Source organism: Macaca mulatta, chromosome 15 (genome assembly GCF_049350105.2).
Source record: "Macaca mulatta isolate MMU2019108-1 chromosome 15, T2T-MMU8v2.0, whole genome shotgun sequence".
Taxonomy (NCBI): Eukaryota; Metazoa; Chordata; class Mammalia; order Primates; family Cercopithecidae; genus Macaca; species Macaca mulatta.
The window spans coordinates 7,409,451-7,428,525 of record NC_133420.1 but is presented as its reverse complement, the minus strand read 5'-3'; the positions used below and the strand labels follow the sequence as shown (position 1 = coordinate 7,428,525).

Here is a 19,075-nt window from a genome sequence, read left to right as displayed (position 1 = left end):
CTGGCCTCATCCCAATGCAGCTCGGGATCTCAGAGCTGGGGTGGAGGAGGTGGGCGGCTGCCCCAGACCGACTGAAGCTTTGGGACCCAGGCCCAACACCCACCTCTACATAAAACCTCTGCTCTAGGGACCTTCCTGATTTTGCAGACAGGAACGCCATGGGATGAGGAAAAAGACAAGACTCTAAATCTGTCAGCAGTGAGGTGTGTTGGTGTCACGGGCTGCAGCCACCCTGCACCTGAACTTCAGCCAACCCTGAAGGGGTGGACCCAACGAAGAACTTAGAGCAGCCTCCTCGAGGAGCCCGAGTGGACGCCAGATCCCCCCAAAATCCAGAACTAGAGCCAAAGACCTAGGAGCTTGGGTTGCAGGAGCAAATATAAATATTAAAAGCACAGACAAGATACAAATAATACAAGCAATACGGATTGAGAGGAGGGACAGGGTGGTCAGAGAAGGAGCAGCTGAATGTTACCCAGCCTTTCAAACGAGGAAGTGGGCGATACTGTCAAAAACGGAACCATGGGATAGAGAATGTCTAATCCCAAACAGTTAATGGTCTTCATAGACTTTTCCTTCTCAATCTTAGAAGGTTCTTCTAGGAAACAAGGCCTCATGTGGTGAAGATAAACGCGCTTGAAGTCAGCAGCGTCTTCCGCTTGACTTTGTTCCCCTTCCTTCTTTACATTGCAGTCCAATCTAATATTTCTAGCCTGCAAAGCCTGGGAAGGATGATGTCATCTTTTACACCAGCATTTGCTCATCCTTCCTATTTCTTTCTAGCCATTGCCATGTGCCAGGCATGGTTCTAGGTATCTGGCATGGCTGTGGCTTCCTGATGCCCCTCAGCTGGGTGCTGAGGTGCAGCTGCTATCATCAATCCACCCTCAAGGAGACAAATGGGGCCCAGAGAGGGTGACTGGCCCAGGGCCTCAATAGCTCCCAAGAGGCGGGCTCTGGCTTGGAACCCAGACAATTTGGTCTTAGAGGCCACCCTCTTCCATTTACACATTTTGCATTCTCTAACCACATGCACAGAGGAAGGTCTGCCGAGCAGTCCCATTGTCTACACTGGCTATTCTGGGTAGGGGCCTTTTGTTACTTTTACGTTCTTCTTTGTATTTTATCTTTTTAAAGAAATGCAATAATAAGTCTATATTTTTTTAAAAAACAGCTTTATTAAGATATAGTTTACAGGATGGGTGCAGTGGCTCACACCTGTAATCCCAGCACTTTGAGAGGCCAAGGCATTCAGGTCATGAGGTCAGGAGATCAAGACCATCCTGGCTAACATGGTGCAACCCCCTCTCTACTAAAAATACCAAAAAATTAGCCGGGCGAGGTGGCGGGCGCCTGTAGTCCCAGCTACTTGGGAGGCTGAGGCAGGAGAATGGCATGAACCCGGGAGGTGGAGGTTGCAGTGAGCTGAGATCATGCTACTGCACTCCAGCCTGGGTGACAGAGCAAGATTCCGTCTCAAAAAAAAAAAAAAAAAAGATACAGTTTACACACCATACAATTCACTCATTTAAGGTGTAGAATTCAATGGTTTTTGGTATATTATATTACTATATTTTTAAAACTGTGGTTACATATGCGTAACATAAAATTTACTGTTTTAACCGTTAAGTGAACAAGTTAGTGGCACTGATGACATTCACCATATTGTGCAACCATCACCACTGTCAACTTCCAAAACTTTGCCATCACTCCAGGCTTAAACTTGTACCCATTAACTAATCATGTCCCATCCTCCCTCCCCTTAGCCCCTGGTAACCACTAATCTACTTCCTGTCTCTGTGAATTTGACTACTCTAGGGACCTCATAAAAGCAGAATCCTGTGGTACCTGTCCGTCAGTGACCAGCTTATTTCGCTGAGGATAATGTCTTCAAGCTTCACCCGTGTTGTAGCATGTGTTGGAATTTCCCTTCTCTTCATGGCTGGTAACAGTTCATTGGATGCATGGAGCACATTTATCTGTTGATGCATCTATTGATGGACATGGGAGTGGTTCCCACTTTTTTGATTGTTTGCTTGTTTGTTTTATCAAGACGGAGTCTCATTCTGTCCCCCAGGCTGGAGTGCAATGGCACGATCTCAGCTCACTGCAAACTCTGCCTCCCAGGTTCAAGCGATTCTCCTGCTTCAGCCTCCTGACTAGGTGGGACTACAGGTGCCCATCACCATGCCCGGCTAATTTTCATATTTTTAGCAGAGACCGGGTTTCACCATGTTGGCCAGGCTGGTCTTGAACTACTGACCTCAGGTGATCCACCCGCCTTGGCCTCCCAAAGTGCTGGGATTACAGGCGTGAGCCACCGCGCCCGGTCTGTTCCCACTTTTTAGCTCTTATGAATAATGCTGCCATGAACGTAGGCGTGCACATATCCGCTCCAGTCCCTGCTTTCTCTTCCTTTGGGTGTGTACTCAGAAGTGGAATTGCTGGGTCACATGTTGTGTAACTTTAAAAATAAAAACAATCCTTGCTAAAACTGGATCTGAGGTCTCGGTCCAACCAAGGAAATCAATGCAGCCTTCCTCCCCAACCCACAGGAACAAAACCCCAAAGACGGGGGTCACATTCCAGCTCTATGGCTACGTCACGTGTCTCCCCGAGCCCAGACACTTATTAGCGGCTACCCGGAGCATCAGTGTGAAGGCTGAAGGAGAAACTTGGGTTGAGGTTCGGTGTGCTGTGCGTGCCCCATGCACAGAGTTCTCATGCACATAAAGTGTGCTTATTCCCGCACTGGATCTCCTCAGTAGCCCCTGAGACCCCCAGTATGCTCACCGTTCATTCCCACTGGACAGATGTGCGGACTGAGGTTCAGACAGCCACTACCCAGAGAGTCCTTCAGCTCTAAATGCAGGGTCTTCTCTGGTCCCTGGCTGCTTCTCTCAATGATCCCCAAGGGGCTTACAAACAACTTCCCTCCATTCTAGAACAACAAAGACACTGAGAGTAGTAACGCGAGGGGGGCAGAGAGAAAAGAAGCCTCAACAGCTGCACCCCTGCTTTTTTCCCAGCACCACCTCCTCGCAGAGTCTTGGGGGCCACCCTGCCTAAGGGGCTGTGGCATATCACCGGGAATGCCACTGCTTAAACTCCTCCGAGGCTGGGAAGCCCACCCAGACCAACCAGCCGGCCCACCCTGGCTTCCCTGGAGAGAGCTCTGTCCCCAGGGCTCAGAGGACAGAGTCCCTGCAGCAAAGGCCCTCAGAGTGCAAGGGCCAAGTGGGAGGGCCCCTTCTCATCTTCTCTTCTTCAGCACATGTGCCCAGCTCCCGCACCCAATGTCCAGGGGACGCCTCCTAGGTGTCGGCAGCTCGGTGACAGGGGCAGGAGGTGGCATCGCCCTTGTTCGGGATATCACTGGGTGACCCCGGTACGTTACTCCCCCGAACTCCAGTAGCCTCATCTGTGACACAGGGGGCCAGGCCACATCATCCAGGGCAGTGCTGCTCTCTGCAATTATTGGATCTGGGGTCTCTTCTTGTCAGAGATTCTCTTTAGGGAACTTATTTTCCATAGATTAAAGACTAAACAACAGAGAACAGAGACAGGCTTCTAGATACCTGCCACAACCTTAGCTTCTCAGAAAATACAGGTGCTTGGGACTCCTCTCACAAAATGGGGAATGTAAATGGAAAACGTGGCCGCAAGACAGTTCCTTTAGTCAAAGCGTCTGAGTACACATTAAAGGAGGGTGGAGGGAGAGGGGACATCGAAAGGGAGGAAAGGGGAGGAGGGCACCAGGACAGGCAGAGCCAAGGGAGTCCTGGGGGAGGATACGCACCTACCTGTAAGGGGCCCTGTGGACCTGGCACGTGCCTATAAGGAGCCCTATTGTTGTGTGTTAGGTCGTGACACAGCTCCGCCCGCCCCAGGTGCCTTTTCGGAACCAGGAACCTAAGACAGGAGCTCTCCCACCAGGGACGGGGGCTTCCAGAACCCCCTTGACTCTGCCTGTCCTGGTGCCCTCGGTACCCGGCCCTGGTGGGGGAGCTCCTCTCTTAGGTTCCTAGTTCAGAAAAGGCACCTGGGGTGGGCAGAGCTGTGTCACAACCTAACACACAAGGAAAGGGCCCCTTACAGGCATGTGTGTATCCACCCCCAGGAGCACACAGACAGACCCTCCTCCACATGCCCTGGCTGGGGACAGGAGCCCAGCACCCAATGCTTGTTCCCGCTTCCACCCCTTTGCTGACCTCCCCACGGCATCAGGGCTGCCTGCCAGGTGACCAGGGTTCTAAGTCTGGCTTCCTCCCTGAACTGTCCTCCTGGAAACATCCTTCCTGAACCAGCTTCAGCTCACCTCATTGAAGGGTGACTTCTAAGGACCCATTCAGCTTTTATCTCCTGTCACTCCGTAGACATCAAGACTTAACATCCCATCCCTCCCACCCCCAGTTGTCACTCCCCCTTCCCAATCTTCGGCCCACTCCCTGTCCAGGGGCCCAGGTCCCCAGCGCGGGCAACCCCTCTGTCCCCATTCCGGGACCTGGAGCCTGCGAGGGCTCAGGCCGGCCAGGATGGAGTTCTCTATCCCAGTTCAATTTCCCCCGCCTTTTTGATGTCACATCCTGTCCCAGCCTGCTTCCCCGCCGGCCGCCGCCCTCCCTCCTCCCCGGGAGAGAGCTAGGCGCGCGGGTCCCTCTGCGCCACCCCCGCCCCCGCCCCTTCCGAGCAAACTTTTGGCACCCGCCTCAGCCCAGCGCGCGTTCGTGCTCCGCAGGGCGCGCCTCTCTCCGCCAATGCCAGGCGCGCGGGGGAGCCATTAGGAGGCGAGGAGAGAGGAGGGCGCAGCTCCCGCCCAGCCCAGCCCTGCCCAGCCCTGCCCGGAGGCAGACGCGCCGGAACCGGGACGCGATAAATATGCAGAGCGGAGGCTTAGCGCAGCAGAGCCCGCGCGCCGCCCGCTCCGGGTGCTGAATCCAGGCGCGGGGACACGAGCCAGGCGCCGCCGCCGGAGCCCGCGGAGCCGGGGCCAGAGCCGGAGCGCGTCCGCGTCCACGCAGCCGCCGGCCGGCCAGCACCCAGGGCCCTGCATGCCAGGTCGTTGGAGGTGGCAGCCAGACATGCACCCGGCCCGGAAGCTCCTCAGCCTCCTCTTCCTCATCCTGATGGGCACTGAACTCACTCAAGTACGTGCATCCAACGCCATTTTCCTCCCTGCCAGGCGACCGGCCCGGCCCCCCCGGGAGCCCCACAAAGTCCGGGAACGGTTCCGGCTCCACGCCGCCCCGCGCCCCGGGCCTGGGCGCCCGAAGCGCCGGGGTTGGGGAGGGGCCAGGGTGCTGGGCCAGACCTGGGTGGGAGGGAGGGGTGCAGGCTGACCCGAGACACGGTGCTCCTCCAGTCCCGGCCCAGCAGGGCTGACAGCTGCCCCCTTTTTCCTAGGACTTCGCTGCCCCCTGCTCCCTGCTGAGAAGTTCAAAGGGCAGCACGAGGGGGTGTTTGGCTGCTATTGTCATCTGGAGGGGGAAGAGTGAGAGCCGGATAGCCAAGTCCCCAGGCATTTTTGGAGGTGGCAGGACCTTAGTCCTACCCCCAACACACACCCCTGAGTGGCACATCCTCCCTTTGGGCATAACGCTGCCCTTGGGGGCTCCGGAAAGAGGCGGTGGGGATTGTGCCGCTGAGACCGGGAAGGGCAGCCAGCGTACCGGCCAGCTGGGTGCATTGTTGGCTTACTGTGTAGGGCTTGGGGGACTGTGGCCACATGCCCGGCAGGAGGTGAGTGAAGAGCCCTGTGGTGTGCCGGTGTGGGGATCCTGGGCATTTCAAAAGGGCTCGTTGTCCCCTGAACAATGTATCAATAGAGAAAGATCTCTGCTTGGTATTCTCCATTTTAAAGATGCATCTTGGAGCTGACAAGTCTTGGGGGAGGAGAAGGGCTGTCTGTGAGCGCCGAACTGGGAGGGCTGCTTTGGCACCATGGTGCTGGGAAGAGCCTGCCAGCCTCCGGAGCCGGGCTACTCGGGAGTGACATTAAAATGCCCTTTCAATGATACCACTGTGCCATGCTCTGAACTGGGAGACTCTGGCCCTTTGGAGTGGCAAGACCAGGAAGTGATGGGCAGCTAGCACCTTGGCCCCAAGCCCCAGCTGCCCCTGACCCTCCTTTCCTTCCTCCCTGCCTCCCTCTCCCTCAGAATAAAAGAGGAAACAAAGGAGAGAAGATGGGAGGGCCAGAGAGCGAGAGGAAGACCACAGGAGAGAAGATGCTGAATGAGGTTCCCTTGTTTTGCCTGGAAGCCCTCACTGGCTCCCTGGCTCTGCCCAGAACGTGCAGTCCAAATCCCAATCCAGCAGCGGGGTTACGTCGTCCCGTTTACCCTCAGAGTCCCTCTCCTGGTGCTGCCCAGACGATCGGCCGGTCCCCCGGGAGAGAGGTTCGGTGTGGCCTCTAGGAGAGAAGTTTTCTTGGCCACAGGAAGGCCTGGCGGAGGGGTGGTGGTTGTCCACTGTGACTGGACAGATGCATTCATTCACGTGCACACACACGCACGCACACACGCACACACAGGGGAGCAGATACCTGCAGAGAAGAGCAACCAGGTCCCGATGAGTGGCGAGCTGCCCTACAAAGAGCTGTGCTTGTGTCTTATCAAGACACCTTGGCAAAGAGATGGCTGGTTCTGGGTGGTCCTGGACAAGGCCGCACCCAAGGGCCCTCCAAGCCTTAATGGCACCCTTAAGCCTCCATGCCCAGGCCAAAAGATGCTTTTTCTCCGTAAGTTCTCCTCTTTGTGTCTTTGTAAAGATTCTCTGTTCTGGGGAGAAACTTTTGGTTCAACTTCAATTAGAAGCTTTATCTCAGTGGGGAAAGTATTTGTCCATCCACGCAAAGGGTCCTGGACATCCGAACCCCAGCCAGCCCCTGTGCACACCCCTGTATCCTCAGATCTTGGTGTCAGGGCCCAGTCAGCCACCTTCAGGACCCTGGTCAGCTCCGCCAGCCAGCAGCCTCCCGGGTCAGGAAGGGAAACGCCAGGAAGGGAAACGCCGTTGTTTTCTTTGCTGGCCTGGCAGGTTCCTTTCTCTGAAGCTGAGCCACAGGCTGTCTCAGGGGAATGTGTCCCTCGACTCAGCCAGGAGGCACGTCCCACCCTCACGGTACAGCTCTACCTTCCCTGGGCTGGCTTCTGATAATTGTGCTTTTGGAATCTTGCATTGGAGGCCAATTATCCCTAATGTGGTGGGATTTTGGAGAAAAGGCTCAGCAGGTGAAATCATGTTGAGTCTCTGAAGGGGGTGGACAGTGGCTGGCTCAGCACCAGCACCTGAGAGCCTGGCTACCCTGGTCCCCACCTGGGGATTATGCCAGGTGACTTTCATCTTTGACCTCCAAGAAGGTGGCACCTGGGGTCGGGAGTGGGTATGGGTGCAGGACCAGCCTGCTCTGATTCCAAGAGCTACCTGGGGATATCCATCCCCAAGCATCTTACTTTCTTGATTCCAAAGTTATGCATTGTGGGTTCCTTGAGCAATGCTGTTGACATTTGTGAGTGAGTGAAGAAACGAGTCTGGGCTTCAGGAAAGGGTGCTGGAGCTACCTGGTGTCTGCCTCCTGCTTCCACTGTAGGTAAATTGCTCCCCACAGCCACATCCTTGCTTTTAACTCCGCCCAAGGGATGGACATGCGATTCTAGGGCTACTGTGTTTCTAAATGAGCATACGTCGACATGAGAAAATGTCAGAAATGCCTGGATCCTACCTGCACTTAATACATGCTGCCTGGAGGATTCAGGCGGGCAGGCAGGGGGAGTGGAGCACATGGCCGGGCCATCTGTTCTCCCGACAGCTTGCTTACGATGAGACACTCCATCAAACGCCAACCGTTGATGGATGGCCTACGACACGCAAGGGCTGTGGGGCCAGGTGAACTTTGTCCTCAGACAGAAAGACATTTTACATGGTCTTGCTCTGTGGTTTTCAATAAAAGGCTGGTATTTCATGCTCTTAAAGAAGCAGGGTAAAGTGGCATAGTACTGAGCTTCCCGGGCAGGATACCGAGGCGTTGATCTCTGGGCCTTGGGGAAGGTGGGGCAGGGCAGGGGCTCCCTGGGCTCCCACCTCCACACCCCACAAGCTTCCTTTCAGAGTGAAGCATGTTTTTTGTAGGTAATAGGGTAAAAGGGACCGGGAATCTTTCTAGCAACAACCTTGAACCCAGATGGCCTCACTCTCACCCCGATCCCACCAGACATTGGCTGTGTGACCTTGAGAAAGGCCCTTTAACCCCTCTGAGCCTGACCTTCCTTGTTTCACAAGGAGGATTAAACAAGATGATTCTTGAGTAAGATCCCTTCCTACTACAGACCCCCAACCCCATTCTTTCATTGGCTTACTCATCCTCTCCTTAAACAAGCCCTTCCTGGATACCAGCTGGTTGGATTTAACTCGGTCAATTCTGGGCTTACGATGGTGAGTGAGCCAAACCCTTGCCGCTTGGCACCTGGGGCTGCATGCTTTGAGGGAAGACCCCAGGCTCTGCCATAATCACGTGTTTCAGTGGCACAAGAAGTGTCTGCCCCGAGTGCTCTGGGTGGGAGTTGGGGAGTGAGTTCTGTTTTGGAAGCCGGAGGAATCTGGAGAAGGAGGATGTTTGATCTGGGTCCAAGGTTGCACCTGGGTCCACTAGTGAGCCCGGGGAAAAGAAGAAGAGGACAGAGGCCGGGTGTGGTGGCTCACCCCTTTAATGCCAGCACTTTGATCACTTGAGGTCAGGAGTTCAAAACCAGCCTGGCCAACATGATGAAACCGCATCTCTACTAAAAATACAAAAAATTAGCTGGGCGTGGTGGCGGACACCTATAATCCCAGCTACTTAGGAGACTGAGGGAGGAGACTCGCTTGAACCCAGGAGGCGGAGGTTGCAGTGAGTCGAGATTGCACCATTGCACTCCAGCTTGGGCAACAGCACTAGACTCTGTCTGAAGAAGAAGAAGACGATGAAGACAAAGAAGGAGAAGGAGAAGAAGAGAAAGAAGACAGAAACGGCTGCAGACAGAGGTTGTAGCAGGAAGAAGGGCCTGGAAACCCTGACTCTCGCATCCAATGCTCAATCCACGTGGGTTGAGGGTATTTGAAGTGTTTGAAGATGGAAGTGGAGCTCTCCTCATTAGCCATGCATCCCCAGGCTGGGCCTGGCCTTTCCTACAACATGACGGCCCTGGATGCCCCCAGTGGGGTTCAAGCTGTCAGTGAACACAGAACAGGCTTCAGTGGCGACCGTCACTGTGACTGTTTGTCTTCAGGCTTTATTGAGTGGCTACTGTATGCTGGGTCTCAGAGTTGGACCAGCTGTTTGCTGGTCTAGGTGCCTGCATTGAGAAGTGGGCGGACCCTGGACTGCACTTGGGGAGTTGTGAGTTGGTGTCAACAGGGCAGATGAGAAGACCAGGGAGGCGATGCTGACTTAGCCTTTCAGAACCCCAGTGAGGCCCATCCCTCTGAATCTGTTCCTCATCCCCCGGTTTAGCTCATTCTAGAGCTGAAGCCCTCACTTCACTCCCCTGAGCAAATCAAACAAGTAGAAACGGCTAACCGCTTTTTCTGCTGAAACCTAAGCTTGGACCAGGTGGTCCGGATGACCTGTCTTGTCCCCCTGCCAGGCCCTCCCCTCCAGCTTCTCTGCCCCTCTCTGTCCTAGACATGCTGGGAGGATACAGTGTTTGTAGAAGGGGGTGGAGTGCAGGGGTAGAGGGAAGAGTTCAGGTGGAATTGGGTCTTTTCCTAAACCAGTTATTTCAGAATACGTGGAATTCATTCAGTCTTTGCATCGAAGTTGGCCGTGGCCTCTGGGGCTGGCGACACTTCTGGACACACAGAGGGAGCGGGGCACGCTCCCCTTTCCCATTCCTGGGCTGCCCCCCCCCCCCGCCCCCGCCGCCGGTGGATAGGCTCCTGACATCAGGGGCACTGAGCTGTCAATCCTGCCCATGAGGCAGCTGCTCCATCTCCTAAAGTAATTTGCTTCTCATTCCACTGACTTCAACCTTCCCCAATCAGAAGAAAGGTAATTTCCTGCCTTGGGTTGTATTTATTACTAACGTTATCAGGCCCTGTAATCAGTATTAACATCACCGTGTAAAGTAATACAAAACTAATTACTAGCTAAACTGAATTAGATACATGGCAACCACGAACCGGGCTGACGGGGCGAGCAGCCAATTTTCAGCTCTGAAAGATGCATCCTGGACACCTTGCACGCTCGGAAACCTCAGCGCTGTCCCGACTGGCACTGCAGGGTGACTGAGGGGAGGGGAAGAGAGATTAGAAAGTAAAAATGCACACCTCTGAGGTTTGTAGATTATTAAAATAATAATCTAAGTATTATAAACAATAAGGATAATAAATAATATACTATATAAGATAAATAATATAAGAAACTGGAGCCCACCCAGAGTTAAAGCCCCAGGAATCCCACGAGTGGCGAGGACTGATACCGCGTGTCAGGAGTAAACGTTATCATGTCGGGGCAGTCCCAGCAATCCTGGGCAGTTGTCCTCATTCTTGACCTGAGGATGCACAGGTGTGGGGAGGTAAAGCAGCCTGCCCAGCCACCCAGCACATAGGTGATGACCCCAGATGGGGTCTAGGTCTGTGTGATGCCTGAGAAACCTGAGTTCTGGTGTTTGTTAAGACAGAAAGAAAATGCAAAGTCGAAAAACAGCGCAGTGTCACCGAGCACCAGTGTAAAGGAAGTGCCAGTGCTGCCGCCCGGTCGTCGACCTCTGCAGAATGCATGGCAGAGCCCATCAGCCGTGCCTTTCCGACTGTGTGGACACGTACGCTGCCGGCTGCTGACCTTGAAAATGGGCTTTTGAAGGAGAAAGCAGGGCAAGAAGGAGGGGATCCACTTGTGGTTTCCTTGCAACCCCTGAGGATCAAAGACCCCAGCAGGCCTGTCCACTCCAGCAGGCCCGTCCCCTCCTTGGAGACAAGGGTGCATCTAGGAGTGCCTGCTCGACCGCCTCAGTTCTCTGGAGCATAAGGTTAGGGGTTACATAGGCAGCCCTGTGCCGCTCAAATGTCCCAGCATGTGTATGACAACTTGAGATCCAAGAAGTAAGAATTAGGGGCCAGGCACGGTGGCTCATGCCTGTAATCCCAGCACTTCGGGAGGCCGAGGTGGGTGGATCCCTTGAGATCAGGAGTTCGAGACCAAGAAGTAAGAAACAGGACCTACAGGTCCTGAGATAAGGTGGCCTCTGGATGAGGCTGTAAACTGCCCGACATGCCCGCGGGTCTGGTGACACCCTTCGTTGCACTTGGCATGCTTTGCACAAGGTGGCTGGAGGGGCCGCCATGGAGAGAATCTGCCGCGTTGGCACTGACCCGTCCTCGTGTGTGGCTGCTCACCTGGAGAAGGTTTCCTGTCCCTGCTTCTTCTGTGCTCACATCAAAGCTCACGCCCCTGCCTGGGCTCCAGCTGGTGATGGCAGCTGCAGTTAGATGTGCCTTAGCCAACCTGCTTGCCCGAAGAAGACATACCGGCAGCAGGGATCTGGCCCGTATATTCCTTATGCACAGTTCAATGACAGTTAAACTCTGATTGGAGAGTGTGTAGCCAGGAAGAGTTGAGATGGAAGAGTGTAAGGGGGAGATGGGAATGAGCCCGGCTCGCCAACCCTTGTCCACATTCAGATCAGCAGTTCACAGTATCGCTTTGGGCTGCCCTAAAATGGTTCCATTCCATCTAGTGGTTTTAGGTATACAAGTTGTCCTTGGGGAGTTTAAACCCTGCCGCAGGGATTTCCCTACCATACAAAATGGCTCTCCTGAGTGGTGCTGAAAAGAGAGTCTCCCCTACTTGCTTCTGCTGATGCTTCGTGGGCCTGAGAGTCAAAGAAAGAACATCAGTGTATCGTAAATAACTTTACTGCATGCACTGAAGGGTGTGGTTTGCAGACAGCACAGCGGGACTCAGAAATGGGGAGCCAGCCATTGGCCAACAATTTGGCTGTCAGCTTGAGTCTCTGAGCCCCTGCCCAGCCACCTTCCTAGCCCCCAATATGCACACACAGGTTTCCGTTCCCAGGCCACTCAGCCTCAGCCTCTTGTCCCCCAGAGGCACAGACTGAGGCAGCTGTGAGTGGCAGCAGGTGAGGGGCATTTGTATTGCTTTGTTCCATCAGCAATACAAAGGATGATGAAATAGGAGATTCCCCCAGGGGCTGCAGCAGTCTTGGGGAGAGGTGGCTAAGAAAGTTTCCGAGGCCAAATCCAGGCTCCACAGTGTCCAACAGCAGTGCCCGGGAGCCTCCTGTGCAGAGGCCGAGTGTCATCTGGATGCAAAGAACTTTGTTTGGAATCTGGCAGCACCAAATCCTTGGCTGTAAGCAAATGGTGCCACCTGGGGCATTTTCCACATACCCAGCTGGACCCTGGGGTTGACTCTTTGATGTTTCTCATCATGATGTCACCTTTGAATTCATGTCAGGATCAATGACTGAGTCCACAGAAACCGGGCTGCCTTTCCCCATTAGTTACGGTGAGTTTCCTCACCTGCAAAGTAGGAAATGATCATGTTTTTGGGGTCCCTGAAAAATGTGCATTCAGCCCAGAGGGTGATGATAAATCTGCTGAATTATCTTGTACCTGTTCTTCAAAGTACCACTCCCAGAATTGGCCTCTTTTCTATTCGGCAACTAAGGGAATACAGGGCTGTGACTTCCCACGGCCTGGCTGTGGCCAGGCTGAGACGATATCCATGAAAGAGGTGTGGAACCTGCCAGGGAGAGCGCAGAGGGTGCGTGAGGGGTCTGGGGGAACAGGGACCGTGGACGAGTCAGCTCTCTGGATGGACAAGGAACGAGGACTGAAAAGCTGGACACGAGGCCGACTGCTGAATGGAAGAAACGTCCTCCAGTGACAGCCAAGGGTCTGTGGGATGCTCTCCCCGGGGGAAGTGGCTCCCCGGGGGACTTGAACAGCTGACACTGAGGGAAAGGGAGAAGGACGATGTCTCGGAGGAAGCTGAATCTCCTGGGTCAGCAGCTCAGGCCAGCGGTGCTCACAAACCCCCAGCACAGTGGCTTCCGATGGCAACGGCGTGCATAGGGCACAGGCTGCCCGGGGGCACCTCTGGCTCACATGTCCTCTCATTAGAGGGCCCTGGGCGAGGGAGGGGCCCTCTCTGGGCCTGTTTCCCTCATGACAGAGGCAGAGAGCCAGGGCGTGGCTGAGACATTTGACTCTGAAAGCTGCTCAGTTGTGGCCCTTAGCCATTCTGCCTCCCCTGGCCAAAGCTGCAGGTTACACAGCCATGCCTGATGCGGGTGGCGTTTGGGAGACTGTTGGCTTATGGGAGGTGCTGCCAGGCACAGGGAGCCGGGCCAGGATGGAAATCCTCTCCAGGGAAGGGGGTGAGGAGCAGTTACACCTCCACCCATGTGTGAACCCAGAGGCCTAGGAGGAGGGGAGTGCGGGGGACACTTGGCTCAGAAGAACCATGCTAGTCTTCTGTGGCTGCCAAGAGGGAGTGCTCAGGGGACCCGTGGTTCCTCCCATGCTGCCTGGCTTGAGGCCAGGTCCTTTCCTTGCTCCAGGAATGTTCCAGCACAGAAAGGGAATGAAAAAGGTACATACAGCGTAGAAAAAGTAGAGATGGCTCCATATGGGACCTCTCTGTGTGTCTTTCCTCTCTCTCTCTCTGTCTGTCTCTCTTCTCTCTCTCTCCTCTCTCTCTGCCTCTCATCTCTCTCTCTGTCTCTCTTCTCTCCCTCTGTCTCTTTTCTCTCTCTCTCCTCTCTGTCTCTATTATCTGTCCTCTCTCTTCTCTCTCCTCTCTCTCTGTGTCTCTCTCTCCATTTCTTTGTCTTCCTATCTGTCTCCTCTCTGTTTGTCTTTCTGTCTCTCCATCTTTGTCTCTCTCTTTTTCTTCCCTTCTCCCTCCCTTTCTTCCTCCCCTCCCCTTGTTTCCCTTCAAGGTATTTGCCAATAGCCTGAGGACAGTATGCGTATTTTTAAACAGCAACTAGGCGTCCAAACTTTGTCCCTTGAGGGCGTCCTTTGCCAAGGAGCATCGGGAAGTGGCCCAGAGACCTGCTTCCCACCAAGCGGCCACTCCTGGCTCTGGGACCTGAGTAGGTTTGCATCCTGTGGACCTCACTATTCTGACTGTGGGTGTCGGTGGTTGTCTGACTGTGGGCGTTCATGTCATCTTTGCCCTCCCAGCTCACCATGTGGCTGTCCTAGGGCTTCCCGAGGTGATTCTCCCACAGCGCGCGTGTGTCTGGCTCTTGTAAGGTCTATAGCAAGCTGGGCAGGAGCACCCTCTCACACGTGCATCTTCTGAGCTGTGAAGCCGGGGGATGCGGAGGGGGTATGCTTGTTTTTAGGTGTATCGATGAATTTATGCAGAGTCCACCAAGGTCAAGGCCTGGAAGGGGCTGGCATGAGGACAGAGACCTGGCTGGTCTAACCCGTCATGACAGGGAAGCTGGTGCAGGCTCCTGCCAGGACTCAGAAAGGGGCGGGCAGCGTCCTGTCCTTCCCACGAGCGTGGAAGGCAAGGGCCCATGAAATGTCTTCTGGTGCCTCTGTGGCTTGTGGAACTGTGCAGATGGCCAGGGCTTCTGTGGCCATGCAGCTCATGCCATGCAACTCACGCCACTTCTGGGGCTCATGAGATTTAACTATGGCCGTGACATTTACGAGACAAGGATGCTACCATGTGTACGGGCTTAGCCCTGGAAATAGGCTGTCTCCATATGACCTTGGATAGGTCTTGTCATCTTTCTAGGCCTGAGACTTCTCATCTATACGGTGGAGTCAATGCCACCACACCATGCACTTCAGTAAGGATTGGGTGCCAGGCATGGCAAAGCCCTAGTGCCATCTGGGGTGCAGCACCCACCCCATCAGTATTCGTATGATTGTTCAGAGCTGCAGGTGTAATGAGCCCTTGCTTTAAGAGAAGTCGTGAAGAAATTGGGATTGAAAGTCCTCTTTAGGAACACTTGATATTGGCTGGGGCCGTGGATCCTCTAATCAAAATGCCTTCATTCTTCAACAATCCATAGTTTCTTTCTGGAATGCTCCATGGCCTTCTAAATCAAATTACGCTTACTCAAACCTTATCTGACGACCCTTTCAAAACGATTACGCCCACTGAATCACAGATTTTAGAAACTGGACAGGACAGTTTGGAGCAGGTGCAGGTTGGAGCCGCTCAGGTGCGGGTTAGAGGCGCTCAGGTGCAGGTTAGAGGCGCTCAGGTGCAGGTTAGAGGCGCTCAGGTGCAGGTTAGAGCCACTCAGGTGCAGGTTAGAGCGGCTCAGGTGCAGGTTAATCTTGTACTTTCGTTAAATAAATGTCTATGGCTTCTGAGATGGCCTGAGAGTTTTGTGGATGGGATTGGGTTGCATTTGAAGTTGTTCTCACAGAACAAGTGGTCCTTGTCCTTCCGCAGTGGGAAGCGGCGTGAGTGATCTGGACAGACACAGCTTGTGGCCTTGAATCGGTGTTAAACGTGCTTGGCCAGAGGAGCGGGGGCGGAGCCAGCCCAACCGGACTTGCGTCTTGGCCGGGGCCCAGTCTGTGAGCCGGACCTGCAGTCCCAGCTTACGCTGGGAGATGGCGCCCTTCCCCAACAGTTGGAATTTCCTGGCACCCGACCCAGCCCGGCTGCCTGGGATTACAGCATTACTCAGAAAAGCAGATCTGAGGGGCTCATGTAACTAGCGGGTCTCACACCCAGCACTCAGGCCAGGATCATCACGGCTGCAGCTGAAGTCTCTGCAGCCGAGGACAGCGCGCACAGAGAGAAAAGCCCCAGGAAGGCGTTGTTCCTCTCAGGCAGGCGCCAGGGAGGCGCGCTCCTTCCGGTCCGCGTCCGTCTTTCAAATCCCATCCAGGAAGGGAGATTAATTTTCACCCAGGCAGAGAAGAGTGTAGTGAGTGAGCTGGGGGAGTCTTTCCTTCCCAAATGGCTGGGAAAGCTTAATGGAAGGCCCCGGAGGAAGCGGCTTTCATCTCCGATTAGAAGCCTTCTGCAAATGCAAAAACCCTATTAACTCGTTTGACCCAGTCAGGCCTGCTGCGCTTCGGGTGGGACTGACACGCGTGAGTCCTGCCGCCGTCGCCGCAGAGAGCCGGGAAGAGGGGCAGCCTGCGCCACTTGCCCTGCAGCTGGGCCTGGGCGCCAGGACTCAAGCGCCACCCCTGAGCCAATGAGGACACCCCCCAACCCACACCCCTCCACCACAGACCCCAGTCCCCGCCCCACACCCCCACCTCCCCAACACCACGCTCATGGGCGTGGCCCCTTCAGCTCCTGAGGCCCAGGTCTGAGCCCCAGACCGTATGCAGCTCCTGCCCGGTGTGCGCTCTCCCAGGCCCCTCCCTGCGCACCGCAGGCCACAGCGGACCACCCCAGCCCCCGCCCTGCTGTGCCGGTGCCAGGGGTGCCGGTTGGCTCCCTTCCTCCCAAGCAAGGTCTTAGGGCACCGCGGCTGCCCAGGGTTCGCAGGGGCGCCTTTAACTCTGCACCAATACCCCGATGCTCCCCTGGCGCTGGAGGCCTTCGCGAGTCTGGCTGCTTTTCGGAACCGGCCCTGCCTGCTGGATTTCAGGCGAGGGCCCAGGCTGGCTGGGACCCTCGAATCACCGCGGAAAAGGGCCCCAGTAGGCAGGATGGCGCCGTCTCTCTGCGGGCAACCTTTGCCCCAAAGCGGTCCCTCTGCGGGGATCGGAGAGGGGTGCCTGGGCGTGAGGATGGGAGAAGCCCCGGGACAGGAGGGTCGCGGGCCGTGCCCCAGCTGGGGTCCCCACGCCGCCGCCGGGTATTTTATGATCTGGGGGGGTGGTGGTGCGTCCGTCTCCTCATGTCACCCTGATCCCAACTCCTGGGCGGACTGGAGTTTGCAGATCTCGCTGCCGGCAGCCAGGGGGCGGCGGGGAGCCGAGCAAGAGGAAAAATCCACCCATTTCCTGGGCGGATTGCGTCGGCCCCGCCCGGCCGAGCCCCGCCTCCCGGCCGCGGCCCCCGCGCGCAGCCAGCGCAGCGCTCAGAGCCGGACGGCGCTTCCCGGTGGCGGCTGAGGAGCCGGGAGGGACGCAGCCGGGCAAGGCGGGGCGCGGGGCGGGCAGCGCGGGGCGCGGAGCGCGGCGGGCAGAGGCCGCCTGGCCACCCTCCCTGGCGCCCGGGGAAGGCGCGGCGATGGCCGGGGCGCGCGGGGCGGCGGCGGCGGCGGGCGGGCGGCGGCGGGCCGAGGGGGCGCGGGGATACAGCCGGGCGCCCCTGCCCGCCGCGGTGCCCGCCGCCTGAAGGCCGCCCGGGCGCGGGAGCCAGCGCCAGCTTGGAGCGGGCGCTGGAGGCAGCTCGAGGCGCGATGTCGGTGCCGCTGCTCAAGATCGGGGTCGTGCTGAGCACCATGGCCATGATCACCAACTGGATGTCCCAGACGCTGCCCTCGCTGGTGGGCCTCAACACCACCAAGCTCTCGGCGGCCGGCGGCGGGACGCTGGACCGCAGCACCGGCGTAAGTGCGCCCGCCGGCCGCCTTGGCGCGGCCCCTCCTTCTCCTCCTCCTCCCCCTCCTCGGTCCGGAGCTCGGGGCTGGGCGGGCGCCGCGCGGGACCCGAGTTTCCCAGGGAGGTGGCAGGGAACAGGGCGGGCAAGGGCAGGGGTCGCGAGCCGGCGCAGCAGTGGTGACCCTGCTCCCCACTCCCCCAGCCTGGGCCACTCGATCTTCCCCGCGCACCCCCGGGGCGGCGTTTCCTTCACCTGGGCGCTTAGCCGCGGGGCCCGGGGAGCTTGGTGGGGGTTCGGAGGCTTGGAGTCCTGGGTCACTAATCATGAGCCCCTCATTGAAAAGGTTAGAAAACTAAGGCTGGGGACTTGGGGATTTGTCCAAGGTCACACTCAGCGAGTGAGGGGTGGAGTCACCGCTAGACCCTAGTCTGGGCTCGGTCCAGCGGGGACTCTGAGCCCGCCCTAGTTTGTAAAAGCCAGACTGGCCCGACCGGACTGGGAGTGGGGCCCCGGCCGGTGGGCTCTGAAGCTCCTGTCCGCGCCTTCGTTCCCAAAGTCCCAAGACACCCTTTCCTCCCCAGTCCATAGGAGGGTTTGTTCCTTCCCCTGGGAGGACGGTGCTGAGGGGCTGGGGTGGGGCCCCTGGGAGCCTGCCCTTGGGTGCTCACTGCCTCGCCTTTGCCTTCGTCTTCTGCGCGCACTCCTCCCTCCTGGCCTCTGAAACTGAAATCGAGTCTCCCTCTCGAGCCTAGCGGGAGGGGAACCGTGGCCAGGGCTGCTTCTGGGCAGAGCTGACTTAGATGGCTGGGCAAGGCTGAGCTGGAACCAGCCACCCGGAGGGCCGCGGGGGAAGGGGTTGCTGCTGGGAAGGCGCGCCCCAGACCACTGCCCCTCTAGGTTGAAAGGCGAGGTGAAGGACATGAATCTCCCTCCCTCTCCCTTTTTGCTGCCAGAGGTTCAGTGCTCTGCGAAGAGGGCTCCGTGGTGTGGCTCCCTCCTAAGACTCCTCTTGAGGCCACCCCCGCAGCTCCTTCAGGAATCTGAGGGCGATTCCTCCATGATGACTTTGTTCCGGCCTGCTGGTCCCGATCTTCCCGGGTTAGGAATGAATGAGATTAAAGATATGACTACTATAGATTCTCCCCGCCCAACTTCTCCTCCCCATCTTCATGCTAAAAATAGCGGAGAGATGACCTGATGCCACCGGAGGGGAGCGTGCTTAGAGACAGTGGGGCCGGCAGCAGGGTGGAGCGTGGAGGCTCATGAGTGCCTGCCCCGGTACCTGGCTGGGCTGGGCTGGGCTGTGAGGTTAGACCCGACATAGGCAGCTCCGGTTTCTTGGTGGTCTTTGGGCAAACCTCAGGACTGAGGTTGAGGGTGACCCCTGCACAGCATGTCACCGGCAATTTGGTGACATTCATCAAATGGCTCGCGGGTGGAGCCCACGAGGAGTTGGAAACCTAGTGTTTTCTTGGGTCAGCCTTTGCCACGCTGCCGGCAGGGAGGTTGCCGCCGCTCGGGGTTCATCACAGCTCTGGGCAAATAGGCTGCTGGATCTGGGGCTGTTACAGTGGGTGCTTCTTC

General features: G+C 56.6%; 1 protein-coding gene and 1 pseudogene across 4 annotated transcripts in view; both read left to right on the top strand.

Moving 5' to 3' along the window:
* The first annotated feature begins 4,849 nt into the window (after positions 1-4,849).
* LOC106993575 (uncharacterized) lies at positions 4,850-10,838 on the top strand (annotated as a pseudogene). The gene is made up of 4 exons (XR_013404967.1): positions 4,850-5,147; positions 6,159-6,739; positions 6,911-6,980; positions 10,655-10,838. The product of XR_013404967.1 is annotated as an uncharacterized LOC106993575 (transcript).
* The window catches only part of OLFM1 (olfactomedin 1), a 48,107-nt gene continuing 34,394 nt past the window's right edge, over positions 5,363-19,075 (top strand). The window contains exon 1 of one of the 3 annotated variants that reach the window (XM_077967126.1): positions 5,363-5,739. Coding sequence is in view for 1 of the 3 variants with exons in the window: in XM_015116396.3 (XP_014971882.2) it covers positions 17,349-17,498 (150 nt within the window). In the remaining 2 variants the exon portion in view is untranslated. Of the gene's footprint in view, positions 5,740-17,026; positions 17,499-18,712; positions 18,800-19,075 lie in introns of those variants that run through there. The other 2 variants (XM_015116396.3, XM_028834621.2) reach the window with 2 other exon arrangements.